This window comes from Cornus florida, unplaced genomic scaffold (assembly GCF_030987335.1).
Source record: "Cornus florida cultivar Cherokee Brave unplaced genomic scaffold, ASM3098733v1 CherokeeBrave_3.0.0_Hap2_Chr03, whole genome shotgun sequence".
In the NCBI taxonomy this organism is placed as follows: domain Eukaryota; kingdom Viridiplantae; phylum Streptophyta; class Magnoliopsida; order Cornales; family Cornaceae; genus Cornus; species Cornus florida.
In genome coordinates this window covers 70,779,491-70,795,474 of record NW_026775573.1, presented here as the reverse complement: position 1 = coordinate 70,795,474, position 15,984 = coordinate 70,779,491, and the positions used below count along the sequence as shown (strand labels likewise).

Here is a 15,984-nt window from a genome sequence, read left to right as displayed (position 1 = left end):
GTCTCTTTCTAATCTATTAAACTCTATTTCTTTATTGAAATCATTTAGTTTAAAATTAGTTTTAATCACTAACAAAACCCTTTTTAGCAATCACATAAGCACTAAAGTAGAATTCAATTCCGAAAACCACTAATTGTTTAGATCTCTTGGGACGATCCCTACTTGCTTTATACTCCATCGTATAAGTGTTTAGTGGTTTTATAAATTATAAAATATGATGCCCACTTGACATTATTTCTAAACCTAAAACAATGTGCATTATTTTGTGCACATATTCAGTCGCATCAATATTTAAGCGCCCTTAATTGTATTAGTTAAGCCCATTATTTGATTTATGTATAGAGATTTAGTCCATTTTTATGTTTTTGCAGGTCTAATTGCGAAAAAGGAATAAAAATAAGGTTTTAATGGGTTTTGAAGTACACGTCATTTCGAGCTTAAATTTCAAGTAATCATCAAAAGGAGTAACCTGAAAAGGCAAAGGATGCAACCTGAGCTAAAGAAAGGAATATGTGCTAGAGTAGCTTACCTAGCATCCGGACACCAGAACTGGCATCCGGATGCCACCTTCCATAAGCTCGCATCCAGATGTAGACTATGGCGTCCGGACGCCATATCATTAGGGCCAGGCATCCGGATGCTGGTCCTCGCGTCCGGACGCGAGACCATGGGCCCCCATGTTATTTTAATTCGATTTTGTCTATCTAAAGTGGGCGATTTAAATTTTAAACGAGATTTTTGTATTTTTGAACTCACGGGAGGATAAAGAGGGGGAAAGGCTGAAGGAGATAGAGTCTTGTTTTTGTTTTTGAGAAAAGATAGGGAGATAGATGTGATACCCCCAGATTTCCGGATGCGGGTTGGCCAGGCCCACTTCCGATTACCCGAGGATATCAAAACAATTAGCAATAATTGAACACAGAATAATTATATCAAAAGAGATAAATAAAATTTGCTGAAATGAAAACTAAAAGAGTAATCCAATATTTGAAAACCTCAGAAAAATAACTCCATTGGTAAATAAGATATTTCATATACAACTGATTCACCACGAACACATATCATTCTCTAATACAACTCGGGAATCCATCTAGTGGACCCCTAAAATAACCAATTGAACTCAAAAGACGGGAAACAAAACCTAAGTCTACACACAAAATATACTCCTATGTCATCGGTGGAGTGAACAACTGTATCTGCTCAGCACGATCAAGCTCTGCAGCCTGGAACTAACGAACACCTGTAAAGAATAATAGAAGAGTGGGTCAGGCCTACGAGCAAGTTCTAATCTAACTGCAATCCATACAGTGACCCGATACGCAGATACACCGTAGATAACCCACAATATCTATCTAGTTCATACATATATATATATCCACACTATGGGACATTCACTGAACTACAATAGGGGTCTCAACCTGAATAGAAGGTAACATACGAAAACGCACCCAAAGGTGGGCATGAGTACCTAGACCTAACAGGGTACACCTCAACCTACTATAGCTAGCTACGCATCCACTACATATACGCGTCCTAACCAACGAGTCTGAGACTCAAGCTCATCTCGTGGTACCATAACCATATATTTAAAGTCCATTCAAATCCATCCATAGGAACTCCAATAAATCGTTCAGTTTATTCAGCTGCACAAACTTATATAAGGAATCCAATAAGTCGTTCAGTTTATTCAACTGCACAGACTTAAATATAAGGAGAATTATGTTTTTATAATTCGTGCCCTTCTTCCCAAAATAGGTAGGACTGAGTATTCTGAATCAGTCTGTCCCCAGTATGCCACCGTCCGATACCGGTGCATACAATCCACAAAATCCATATAACTGATAGAACATGTAAAACTATTCACCAATTAAAAATCCATAAGGCAGGAATTAGCATTTTAAGCTAAACCATACCTAGTATGCCACCGTCCCATACCGGTGCATATAATCCTCCATATCCAGGTAAATTACAGGGCATAAATAATAAGCGCGTAATTTATAGTCCAAAACCAACCATCCACATCATTGCAGAATAGTATTTAGTATTTCAACAACTTAAAACCAAAACCATATAAATTACAGACTATGAATGATAGTACAGCAATTTAAAATCCAAAACCAATATCCAATTAATTGCAGAAGATTTTTAAATGTTTCAGCAATTTAAATCCAAGCGTTAAACCATATAGTTGCAAGAAGCAATTAATAATTCAGCAACTAACATCCAGAGAATGCATAGATCACCTCTAATATACCAATGACTCTATCATGCATTTAGAATAAATTCTATAATCATATTATAGTCCAATAAATTACTAAATTAATTTAAGCAATTTAATTCCTTCCATCCGACAACAGGGTACTAAGTTGTATACTTATATTCTGTTTTATCATTTAGCCAGAGCCATGCACTATGCCCTAAGTCCAATCTATTAATTTAAAAGACTTAACTGTGCTTTTAAACTTAATTTAGAATCATTATATAACACCTTAAATTGTCACATTAAAACTAGACAATTAATTTCCTTCCAGCCGTTAACCGACGTGTAGGGGTTGAATAGCACACTATTAATTCCATTAATATAAAGAGGGTATTTTATGCCATTCAAGACCTTAATTACATCTTAGAATAATTATTGAAAACCCCCATTAATGTTTTAAAACTGTTCATGAACCCAAGTGCTCCAACAGTAAAGTTTTTACGCCTTAAAAATAAATCAAAAATGAATTTCAGAAAAGAACCTGCTCAAAGTTTCTAAGGAGCAGGCTCTTAGAGCCTTTTTTATGCGTGGAGCCGGCTCTATGGTTGGTGGGAGACGTCTCTCTCCTCCGTGAAGCCGTCTCTTTCCCCTTCTGCAAGCTTTAATCCGTTCCTGCTCTATTTCAATCCGTTCTCTTCATCTCTGGTCTATTCCTAACACTCAATTGGTATTTAAATCTGATCTTGGGAGTTTAATTAACATCCAGTAGCATCCCATTAGTTTGTTACAATATTTGAAATCAATTGCAGAGATTTAAACAAAGCCATTAAACTAAGATGATTAAATTACAATACTGAAACTAATTGGTAGGATCAGTTCTAATCCATCCCCTCTGTCCTTCATTACCCTTGAACTTAGGAGTCCTATAACATCCCATTAAAATCCCCATAGTTTGTTTACAGTAAACAAAAACAAGTACAGTACACCAAATACAATAGAACTATCATGCTTTAAAGAACGGAACTGGAAACAGTCATGCAAAAATTGTATCAGTTTTAATTTCCACACAAACATACCATTAATATAGCATACAATAATATGAAGTTCCAGTTAATGATTTGTTAAATCCTAGAGGCTACCTAGGTGCACAGAACACAAGCCAGAGGGAAGGAGGAAGATCAGAACTTGCCTCTGTAATTGTTGGTCTCCTTTCCTCTGTTCTGGCCACACTGAAATACTGCTTAGCCTCCTATTACTTCTATTCTTCCCTTCTCCTAGGTCTGACCTTGAAGCTTCAGTCGAAAAGCTCACAAACTTGCTCTGTTCTCTCAAAACCTCACTCTGTATCTCTCTGTGTTTTGATACTTGAATAGGGTTCTCCAACCCTTCCTTCAGATTATAACCGTATATATATAGGCATAGATAAAACCTAATTCTAATGATAATCTAATACAGAAAACCTAGATTAAACCCTAATCGGCCATAGGATAAAACCCACGTTGTAACCCTTGTCTGCTTCCAACTACTGGACCTCTTAATAGAAAACCTAAATAATTATTGACGTAATCCAACAAAAATTAATTAACTTATTATATTAAAATTAAAATTACTAAATTACTTCAACTAATGAAAAAAAATACCAAACACATTTAAAAAAAAAAATAAAACAATTCAAAAACACCAGAAACAATTAATGCAAGTATACCTCCATAATTAAACAATTAAACCACAATTAAATCAAATAACAAAATCAAACAATTACACACTTAAACAACTAGTCACATAAAAATGAAATAAAAAAAACCTAAAATTCCAATTTTATCCTTTTTAAAACTAGGTGTATTACAATAGAGGGGGATTTTGAGGGTTCTTTGAGGAAGCTTGCAACAATGGTGAGAGAGGGGATTCTATTCTCTTCTTTAATCCAGAGGTTATAGCCATATTCATGAGAGGCTAAATCCCTTTTCTAGGGAGTTGATGTAACCTCGACTAAGTAAACATGGTTTGATTTGTATTTCAATTTGGAGATTTTTATTGTATATATTTAGTTTCATAAATTAGACGTATTTTCATTGACTTGATGTTCTTTACATTAAATTGATGCATGTGTTTATCATATGAATATATATTTGTGTTGATTTATTATCTTGTCTTAGAAATCATATTGATACAAGTATTACACTTGATTTCCTATAGTGACAATGGGAAAGAATTTATGGAATGGTTATATTGGCATGAAGTTGAGCATTTATATAGGTTATACCTAAGAAAGATGTACCATACTACACTCTTAGATTAATGTAGTTAGGTAGATGGTCCATACTAACTAAAGATAATCTATGATATTTAATTGATTTCATGTACTGCAACATACTATTGAAGGACCTTGATAGGCCATGCCTAGGGAAGATGGTTCATACCACAATCTAGTTTTGGTGAATAAACCATGCTAACCAAAGATGGGTTATGCTTAGTCTTGAATGTATGATCCTCTTGACGATGTTGTGATAGTTTTATGCTCCTACACGTCATTTGATATATATAATTATCAATCCCCAAGTTTAGTGCAAGTTTAACAAGTTTATGAGGTTGAGGTGAAGTCAATTCCCTAGCCTTCTCTTTATAAGTTCAATCCATCATATTCACATTATTTACTGTTTTCTGAAAGTTAAATTCGTAGGTTAAGTGACAAACCAATCGATTTATCATTTCTTTTATCAAATAGAGGAAGTAATTGTATAATTCTGTTTGTCATAAACTAGCAATCCTTGTGGTTCGACAATCCCCTACTCTAGCATTAATCTGCAATGATGAATGTGTTATTGTTATAAGTGGTATTTTTAAGTGATACACATTTGTGCGCATCAGTAGTGGAGGTGGTGTTGGTGGAGGGCACTAGCGATGGCAGTGGTGGAAGTCGATAGTGGTGGTAGTGGAGGTGGTGGTGGTGGTGACAACAATGATGATGTGGTGGTAGTGGAAGGCGGTGACAGTGGTGGAGATGGAAGGTAGTGGCCTGACAATGATGGATTTTGGACGTAGATAATGAGGATTTTTTGGGAACTTGATTTTTTTAAGACAAAATAATTTTTGGAAATAAAATGGCCATTTCATGGTTAGGTTTAGTTGTGAAATAAATTTTTTTTTAAAAGAAATGATGATTCCCACCAAGACAACAACACAAGTATAACAGGTATGCTCTCAATATAACACAACGCTATTACAAATATGTAACACTGAATCATACTCAACAATTTACATATACCATAAGGCATAAGGCATATAACATGTAGTGGCAAAACCATCAACTAACATGCTTGTGCAAATAGCAACTTAAGGTCCTAAATGCTTCATCAAAATGTATTATATCAAGCTAAACATACTCATACTTATCACATAGCATACACATAAACATAACAATTAGTATGCTCCAAAGAAAATATGCGCACCTAACAATGCATAAAACTCGAAATGAGAAGTACATTACCCCTCAAACATCCTATATTAACTGTCTAAGTCGAAGACACAATGTAATACCCCTAATTTTAAAAAGGATATCCCGGGGATTTTAATTTAGTAGTTAATTGCATTTTATTTGATTATGTGTGATTAGTTGAATTAATTTGATTATTTAATTGTTTAAGTGTTGTAATTAGTAAATTGATTATTTAATTGTTTAATTGTTTTAATTAGTAAATTGATTTAATTATTTTAATTTAATTGAGTTAATTGTTTTGATTTAGTTTATTTAATTATAGTTAATTATTTAAGTGGTAAATTTATTTGTTTTGTTTAATTTGGTTTTCACGGGACTGTATGGGACACATATAGTTATATTAGGGTTTCATTTTATAGCCGGCAATGTATATATCATAGGTCGGTTTATGGGCAAAGAAGGGCTCTGTCTCTATTAAACAAGGATTAGGGTTTGGGATTTGTATGCCTATATATATATATAAATGCTTCTTGGTATTAAGGATTGGAAAAAAAAAAAAAGACTACTCGCGTAACATAAAAACAGAGAGATACAGAGTGAGGTTTTGAGAGAACAGCTTTTGTTTGGTGTGGGATTCGACGGGGATTTCAGGGTTGGACCTAGGAGAAGGGAAGGGTAGAGGTATTAGGAAGCTAGACAGTGTTGCAGTGGTAACCAGACGTTGGGAAGACGGCGACAAGTTTTGAGTCCAAAACTTCAGGCAAGTTCTTTTCTTCCTCTTTCCCGTTGGCCTGTGTTCTGTGCACCTAGACATACTCTAGGGTTTTAATGGATCAATAATTGAATTAAGCATGTTTTTATATATCAATTTAACCTTATCTTTGCCATGAATAAATTCGGTGATGGGTTTTGAAAGTTCATTACAGTAGTTGTTTTTCCTAAGCATGATTTGTCTATGGAACTTGTAGTTTTTGTTTTTGATTTCAACTGTTGTAAACACTGCATAGGGTTTATACTGGACATAGTAAGGACCCTTGGGAACAGTCTAAAACTAAATAGAACGGGTGGGAAGCGGCCGGCATTGAAGAAGAAGGTCGCAGAAGTCACAGACGGACAGACGGCTCTCAGAGAGGGAGAGAGCTGGCTCCATGGAGGAGGGAGCCGGCTCCCCCCTAGTGTAGAGCCGGCTCTAGGAGGTGTAGAGCCGGCTCTACCCAAGTAGAGCAGGCTACAATAAAAATTGGAGCCGGCTCCACCTTTGTTCATAACCTGGTCTCGCTCAGTTTGCTTCCGGAAGGTGTTTAATGCACTGTTTGAAGCTGTTGTGTGTTTGAACCGTTAAAAAAAAAAATATTGGGACTTGCCATAGTGATTAAGAAGTTAACTTTGGGTATTAATAGAACTTTTAATTGATTAAAGTTTACCTCTAAATTAACGGAACAAACTGTATAAAATTTATGCACATTGTACACGATTAAGGGATGGAAGAAGACTTAATTGCTAAAGCTTATTTTTGAGCATTCTAGTGGGATCTAATATGTTTATAAATTGTTCTAAATACTTTATAGGGTCATTGATGTATTGAAGTTGACCTATGCATGCTTTGGAGGCTAATTGTCGAAATAGTAAATACTTCTGCAATGATATGAATTATCGTTTGGATTTTTAATTGCTAGAACATCAAATATCTTCCTACAATTATTTGGATAATGTTTTGGAATGTAAATTACTAAATTATGATTTCTATATTGTAATTGGCATTGATATGGTGGATTATATGCACCGGTATGGGACGGTGGCATACTAGGGATGGTTTAGCTTCAAAACGCTAAGACCTAACCTAATGGATTAATGGAATGGATTGTAAGATATCGAATCCTAATTGTGACTAAGTCAGGTCAGCTGTAACCAAGTTGGATGACTTCCTGGATTAACGGATGGTAGTTAAGCCATATCAACTAAGTAAGTTGAGTGACTAACTAGTTGGTTTATTGTAAGTCAGTTTAATAAATAGTTGAACTGCTTACCCTGGATTTGGACGGACTTTATATATGTGTTTATGGTACCACGAGTTGAGCTTGAGTCTCAGACTCGTTGGTTAGGTTACGTATATGCTGTGGATGCGTAGCTGGTTATAATAGATTGAGGTGTACCCTGTTAGGTCTAGGTACTCATGCCCACCTTTGGGTGCGTATTCGCATGTTGCCTTCTATTCAGGTTGAGACCCCTATTATAGACTAGCGAATGTCCCTTAGTATGGATATATTTATACGTATGGACTAGATAGATATTGTGAGGTGTCTACGGTGTATCTGCGTATCGGGTCACTGTATGGATTGCAGTTAGATTAGAACTTGGTCGTGGGTCTGACCCACTCCTTTATTATTCTTTTCAGGTACAGGACGGTTCCAGCCTTAGAGCTTGATCGTGCTTGTCGAGGACAGTCTCACTTTCATCGGATTACCTAGGACTTCCCCAGATGTTTCTAGTATTATCTATTTTCAATCTCAGTTTCAGTTGAATTATTAGTTAGGGGTCCATCAGTGGATTCCCAAGTTGTAACTTTGAAGTTTTGGAGGATTGGAGTTTTAAATTTTCAGTTACACATGGAGAATTTTACTATTATTATTTCTTTCAGTTTTATTCTATCTTTATTAGTTTTGTCATCTGTGTTCGTTTTAAAATACTTTAATTGTTTGATATTCCCTCGGGTTTGGGCCTGGGCCTGATCAACCCGTGTCTCTGATCCAAGGGGTATCACAGTTGGTATCAGAGCACTCCAGGTTCAAGTGTCTCTAGGACGTTTCGTATTAAGACTTCCGCGTAGCGTTTTTTTTTTTATAGAGCTCATGTTTAGGATTCGCTGAATTCTTTTACGGTTCATTTAAACTCATACTGATGTCTGTCTTTCTATGTTAACAGCATGGTTAACACTGGAAGAGGACAGAACATGAACAGTCGATAGAGGAGAGTGGCACGTAGACAGCAGGAACGTCTACAACGTCGACAAATGGAAGAAGCGCAGCAATTGCCAGGGTTTCAGGAGGAGCAGGAGGAAGTTCAACAGACTCAGGGTCGGGACAGAGATCCAGAGATTCCTCCACACCTCAATGACCTTGTTGCTCGGGCTATAGAGGCTGGGGTAACAGCTGCACTCCGGAACCAACCACAGGTTCAGCAGGCACCTGTACCAGCACCAGTGGTTCAGACGGATTCTTGGGGAAAGGCTAGGAGCTCTTTCACCAAAGGGAGTCCACCTGTGTTCTCAGGCTCCACCGATGCGAGAGCAGCTCACCAGTGGAAGCAGGACATTGAGCGTCATCTTCGTTTAGTTCAGTGCACGGAGGTTCAGAAGCAGATGCTCGCTACTTTCAAGTTAGTTGGGGATGCACTACAGTGGTGGGAGTGAGTTACCACCCCAGAGGAGAGGATGACATTGACTTATGATGAGTTCAGTGCTCGCTTTGAGGAGAAATATTTTCCCTATGCAGTCAGGGCAGCTATGAAGACCGAGTTTCTAAATCTGCAGCAGGGAAACATGACTGTGGCGGAGTATGAGCAGCAATTCACACGCTTGTCTCTCTTTGCACCGGAGGAGGTGGATACAGAGGAGAAGAAGCGTAACAGTTTCGTCAAGGGACTGATGTGGTCTATCAAGAGAGCTATTACAGGTAGTCCAGCCTATACTACCTATGCTCAGGTGGTAGACGCCGCTCTACAACAGTATCAGTTGACTGTGGACATCAGACAGGCTCGTGGTGAGAAGCGGGGAGATAAAGACTCTACTAATCAGTCAGCTGAAAGGGGAATGGCAATGGTCACCGGCAGAATGACAAAGGCAAGTTCCAAGGACAACAGCCTTGGAAGAAGCACAAGGGTGGTTCAGATGCTCACCGGAATGGGGCACCTATTCAGAGGCAACAGAATAGAGGACCACAGGCAGGACAGGGTCAGCCACAGGCAAACCGGCAGAGGAGGCCATTTGGTACTTTCCAGGGTAGTTGTTACACTTGTGGAGAGTATGGTCATACCACTAGGCAGTGTCCTAAGGCAGGACAGGGACAGGGACAGTATGTGCAGCAGGGACAGAGGGCGCTAGTGCCTCTACCAGCTCCACAGGTTCCACGGATTCAGGGACAGACACATCTGGCGTTACCGGCACCGCCGCAAACTCAGGGACAGGCACCACAGCAGTTGCATTATGGTAAGGTGTATAACCCCACGCCACGGGATGTTCAGGCACCTCAGACTATTGAGGGTAAGTTTCCTATTCATGGTTTACATGGACGTGTTTTATTTGATACGGGTGCTACACACTCATTTGTAGCTAGGACTTTTGTTGCTTTATCTGGGATGAGGACGAGGATATGCACTAGACCTCAGGGTATTTCTACACCATTGGGTGATACAGCTATTATACATGAGAGTGATGGGCCTGTGACACTAAATATTGGCAGACTCAGATTTCTAGCTAATCTACTGGTCCTGGACATGCACACTTATGATGTGATACTTGGGATGGATTGGTTGTCTCACTACCATGCCCAAGTTGATTATTTTGATAGATCTATTATTTTTACCATACCTGGTCAGGATATGTACGTAGTAGCTATGCCACGTTCCAAAGGAGGCGATAGCACCTATTTGTTCCATGTGGAGGAGGAAAAGGATTAGGGGATTACTTTGTCATTGGATAACATACCAATTGTACAGGATTTCCCGGATGTATTTCAGGAGATTCCAGGGTTGCCACCTAGTCGCGAGATTGACTTTCTGATAGACTTAGCTCCAGGCACTGTGCCTATTGCTAGGGCACCCTATAGGATGGCACCGGTAGAGATGAGAGAGCTGAGGGATCAGATTCAGCAGTTACTCAGCCAGGGTTTTATTCGTAGGAGTACATCACCTTGGGGAGCACCGGTTCTGTTTGTGAAGAAGAAGGATGGTTTGCTTCGTTTATGTATAGATTACAGGGAGTTGAACAAGGTTACGATTCGTAACAAGTATCATTTGCCTAGGATTGATGACTTGTTTGATCAGTTAAGGGGAGCCACATATTTCTCCAAGATTGATTTGCGTTCTGGGTATCATCAGCTGAGGGTTAGGGAGCAAGATGTTCCTAAGACAGCATTTATCACGAGATATGGTTCTTATGAGTTTCGTGTTATGCCGTTTGGGACGACTAATGCACCTGCAGTATTCATGGACTTAATGAATAGAGTCTTCCGGGCATATTTGGATCAATTTGTTATTGTCTTTATTGATGACATCTTGATCTATTCTCGGTCGGAGGACGATCATGCTAGACATCTTCGCATAGTCTTGCAGACGCTTCGTGAGCACCAGTTATATGCCAAGTTCGATAAGTGTGAATTTTGGCAGCGGGAGGTGAAATTTCTGGGTCACGTGGTGTCAGAAAAGGGGATAGCAGTGGATCCGGCCAAGGTTTCAGCGGTGGTTGAGTGGGGACAGCCTACATCACCTACGGAGATTCGGAGTTTTCTTGGTCTGGTAGGATATTACAGGCGATTCATCCAGGGGTTCTCCAAGATAGCAGGACCACTCACTCATCTGACCAAGAAGGGTGTACAGTTAGTGTGGGATGAACACTGTCAGCGAGCTTTTGGTGAGCTGAAAAGGAAGCTGACTTCTGCACCAGTTCTGGCTACTCCGCAGAGCGGGATAGAGTATCTTGTTTACACGGATACTTCGTTGCAGGGTCTTGGATGTGTATTGATGCAGGAGGAGCGACCGATTTCTTATGGATCTCGGAAACTTAAGCCTCATGAGCTTAATTATCCAACACATGATTTGGAATTGGCAGCAGTGGTCTTTGCCTTACGTATTTGGAGGCATTATCTGTTGGGTGAGTCCTTCAGATTATTCAGTGATCACAAGAGTTTGCAGTACTTGTTCACTCAGCGGGAGCTGAATATGAGACAGCGCAGATGGTTGGAGTTTGTAAAAGACTATCATTTTTCTATACAGTACCATCCAGGGAAAGTGAATGTGGTGGCGGATGCACTCAGTCGCTGGCCTGTTGGTAGTCTTTCTGCTCTATTCACCACTGAGTGGAATGCTTTGAAGAATGTAGATGAGTTGTCAGACGCTTTTATGGCTTGCATGGTGGTTACACCTTCCATCATTCGCAAGGTTTTACAAGCACAACTCACTGATCAGCAATGTGTCGACAAGGTCACAGAGATCGCTTCCGGAGAGGTTCCATTCTACTATGTTGGGGCTGATGGAGGTTTAAGGTACAAGGGATGGTTAGTGTTACCTTCTATTGATAATTTGAGGAAGGATGTGATGACTGAGACTCACTACTCTGAGTTCTCTGTTCATCCAGGAGGCGATAAGATGTATCAGGATATGAAACGGCAGTTTTGGTGGGCAGGTATGAAAAGGGACATTGCTCTTTTTGTTTCTCAGTGTAGTACTTATCAGATGGTTAAGATTGATCATCAGAGGCCGCCAGGAGCTCTACAATCACTACCAATTCCGGAGTGGAAATGGGAGAGCATATCTATGGATTTTGTGGAAGGGTTGCCAAATTCTTTCAAGGGGCATAATTCCATATGGGTCTTTATGGATAGGTTGACCAAGTCAGCTCATTTCTTGCCTATTTGCACTGACTACACTTCGGAGCGGTTGGCGAGGCTTTACATTTCAGAGATTGTGAAGCTACATGGCATTCCATTGTCTACTATATCGGACAGGGATTCGAGCTTTGCATCTGGATTTTGGAAGAGTTTTTAGAAGGCTTTAGGTACGGAGTTACACCTTAGTACTACTTATCATCCTCAGACTGACGGACAGACTGAGAGGGTGAATCAGATTATGCAAGATATGCTTCGGTCGTGTGTTCTGGATTTCAAGGGCCACTGGGAGGAATATTTGCCACTTGTGGAGTTTGCTTCTAACAATAGTTTCCAGAAGACTATTAGGATGGCACCTTTTGAGAAGTTATACGGTCGACCGTGTCGATCACCTATTTGTTGGATGGAGGTTGGAGAGAATCGATTCTTAGGTCCTGAGTTCATCAAGGATACCTCTGAAAAGATTGCTTTTATTCGAGATCGCATGCGTACTGCCCAAAGTAGGCAGAAGAGCTATGCTGATCGTCGTACTCGTGCTTTGGAGTTTCAGGTTAGGGATCAGGTTCTTCTTAAAGTATCTCCTATGAAGGGTGTTATGCGCTTTGGGAAGAAAGGGAAGTTGTCTCCGCGGTTTGTCGGTCCATTCATGATTACGGATCGAGTTGGAGCTGTTGCTTATCGGTTGGCACTGCCGAATAATTTGGACCACGTACACAACGTATTCCATGTGTCCATGTTACGGAAATTTTTGCGCGATGAGGATCGGTATCAGCATATTGATGTTGGGGAGATTGAGTTGCAGCCGGATGTAACTTATTTGGAGCCACCATGTCGTATTGTCGACCGTCGGGATCAAATCCTTCGTAATAAGGTTATCCCATTAGTTCGTGTGCAGTGGAGTCATCACAATGAGGCTGAGTCTACTTGGGAACGAGAGGATGTCATTCACTCGCAGTTTCCTGAAATACTGGAAGAAGGTAAGAGCGAATTCCGAGGATGGAATTCCTTTTGTTAGGGGGGAAGAATGTAATACCCCTAATTTTAAAAAGGATATCCCGGGGATTTTAATTTAGTAGTTAATTGCATTTTATTTGATTATGTGTAATTAGTTGAATTAATTTGATTATTTAATTGTTTAAGTGTTGTAATTAGAAATTGATTATTTAATTGTTTAATTGTTTTAATTAGTAAATTGATTTAATTGTTTTAATTTAATTGAGTTAATTGTTTTGATTTAGTTTATTTAATTATAGTTAATTATTTAAGTGGTAAATTTATTTGTTTTGTTTAATTTGGTTTTCACGGGACTGTATGGGACACATATAGTTATATTAGGGTTTCAGTTTATAGCCGGCAATGTATATATCATAGGTCGGTTTATGGGCCAAGGAGGGGTCTGTCTCTATTAAACAAGGATTAGGGATTGGGATTTGTATGCCTATATATATATATACATGCTTCTTGGTATTAAGGATTGGAAAAAAAAAAGACTTTACTCGCGTAACATAAAAACAGAGAGATATAGAGTGAGGTTTTGAGAGAACAACTTTTGTTTGGTGTGGGATTCGACGGGGATTTCAGGGTTGGACCTAGGAGAAGGGAAGGGCAGAGGTATTAGGAAGCTAGACAGTGTTGCAGTTGTTACCGGACGTTGGGAAGACGGCGACAAGTTTTGAGTCCAAAACTTCAGGCAAGTTCTTTTCTTCCTCTTTCCCGTTTGCCTGTGTTCTGTGCACCTAGACATACTCTAGGGTTTTAATGGATCAATAATTGAACTAAGCATGTTTTTATATATCAATTTAACCTTATCTTTGCCATGAATAAATTCGGTGATGGGTTTTGAAAGTTCATTACAGTAGTTGTTTTTCCTAAGCATGATTTGTCTGTGGAACTTGTAGTTTTTGTTTTTGATTTCAACTGTTGTAAACACTGCATGGGGATTATACTGGACATAGTTAGGACCCTTAGGAACAGTCTAAAACTAAATAGAACGGGTGGGAAGCGGCCGGCGTTAAAGAAGAAGGTCGCAGAAGTCACAGACGGACAGACGGCTCTCAGAGAGGGAGAGAGCCGGCTCCATAGAGGAGGGAGCCGGCTCCCCCCTAGTGTAGAGCCGGCTCTAGGAGGTGTAGAGCTGGCTTTACCCAAGTAGAGCAGGCTCCAATAAAAATTGGAGCCGGCTCCACCTTTGTTCATACCCTGTTCTCGCTCAGTTTGCTTCCGGAAGGTGTTTAATGCACTGTTTGAAGCTGTTGTGTGTTTGAACTGTTAAAAAAAAAAATATTGGGACTTGGCATAGTGATTAAGAAGTTAACTTTGGGTATTAATAGAAATTTTAATTGATATAAGTTTACCTCTAAATTAACGGAACAAACTGTATAAAATTTATGCACATTGTACACAATTAAGGGATGGAAGAAGACTTAATTGCTCAAGCTTATTTTTGAGCATTCCAGTGGGATCTAATATGTTTATAAATTGTTCTAAATACTTTATAGGGTCATTAATGTATTGAAGTTGACCTATGCATGCTTTGGAGGCTAATTGTTGAAATAGTAAATACTTTCTGCAATGATATGAATTATCGTTTGGATTTTTAATTGCTAGAACATCAAATATCTTCCTGCAATTATTTGGATAATGTTTTGGAATGTAAATTACTAAATTATGATTTTTATATTGTAATTGGCATTGATATGGAGGATTATATGCACCGGAATGGGACGGTGGCATACTAGGGATGGTTTAGCTTCAAAACGCTAAGACCTAACCTAATGGATTAATGGAATGGATTGTAAGATATCGAATCCTAATTGTGACTAAGTCAGGTCAGCTGTAACCAAGTTGGTTGACTTCCGGGATTAACGGATGGTAGTTAAGCCATATCAACTAAGTAAGTTGAGTGACTAACTAGTTGGTTTATTGTAAGTCAGTTTAATAAATAGTTGAACTGCTTACCCTGGATTTGGACGGACTTTATATATGTCTTTATGGTACCACGAGTTGAGCTTGAGTCTCAGACTCGTTGGTTAGGGTGCGTATATGCAGTGGATGCGTAGCTGGTTATAATAGGTTGAGGTGTACCCTGTTAGGTCAGGGTCCTCATGCCCACCTTTGGGTGCGTATTCACATATTGCCTTCTATTCAGGTTGAGACCCCTGTTATAGACTAGCGAATGTCCCTTAGTGTGGATATATTTATACGTATGGACTAGATAGATATTGTGAGGTGTCTACGGTGTATCTGCGTATCGGGTCACTGTATGGATTGTAGTTAGATTAAAACTTGCTCGTGGGTCTGACCCACTCCTTTATTATTCTTTTCAGGTACAGGACGGTTCCAGCCTTAGAGCTTGATCGTGCTTGTCGAGGACAGTCTCACTTTCATCGGATTACGTAGGACTTCCCTCGATGTTTCTAGTATTATCTATTTTCAGTTTCAGTTTCAGTTGAATTTTCAGTTAGGGGTCCATCAGTGGATTCCCAAGTTGTAACTTTGAAGTTTTGGAGGATTGGAGTTTTAAATTTTCAGTTACACATGGAGAATTTTACTATTATTATTTCTTTCAGTTTTATTCTATCTTTATTGGTTTTGTCATCTGTGTTCGTTTTAAAATACTTTAATTGTTTGATATTCCCTCGGGTTTGGGCCTGGCCCTAATCAACCCGTGTCTCGGATCCGAAGGGTATCGCAGTTGGTATCAGAGCACTCCAGGTTCAAGTGTCTCTAGGATGTTTCGTATTAAGACT

General features: G+C 39.2%; 1 protein-coding gene across 1 annotated transcript in view; it reads left to right on the top strand.

Moving 5' to 3' along the window:
- The first annotated feature begins 5,101 nt into the window (after positions 1–5,101).
- The window catches only part of LOC132301726 (two-component response regulator ORR7-like), a 40,612-nt gene continuing 29,729 nt past the window's right edge, over positions 5,102–15,984 (top strand). The window contains exon 1 of the mRNA XM_059798955.1: positions 5,102–5,208. Coding sequence (XP_059654938.1) covers positions 5,102–5,208 — 107 coding nt within the window. The remainder of the gene's footprint in view (positions 5,209–15,984) is intronic.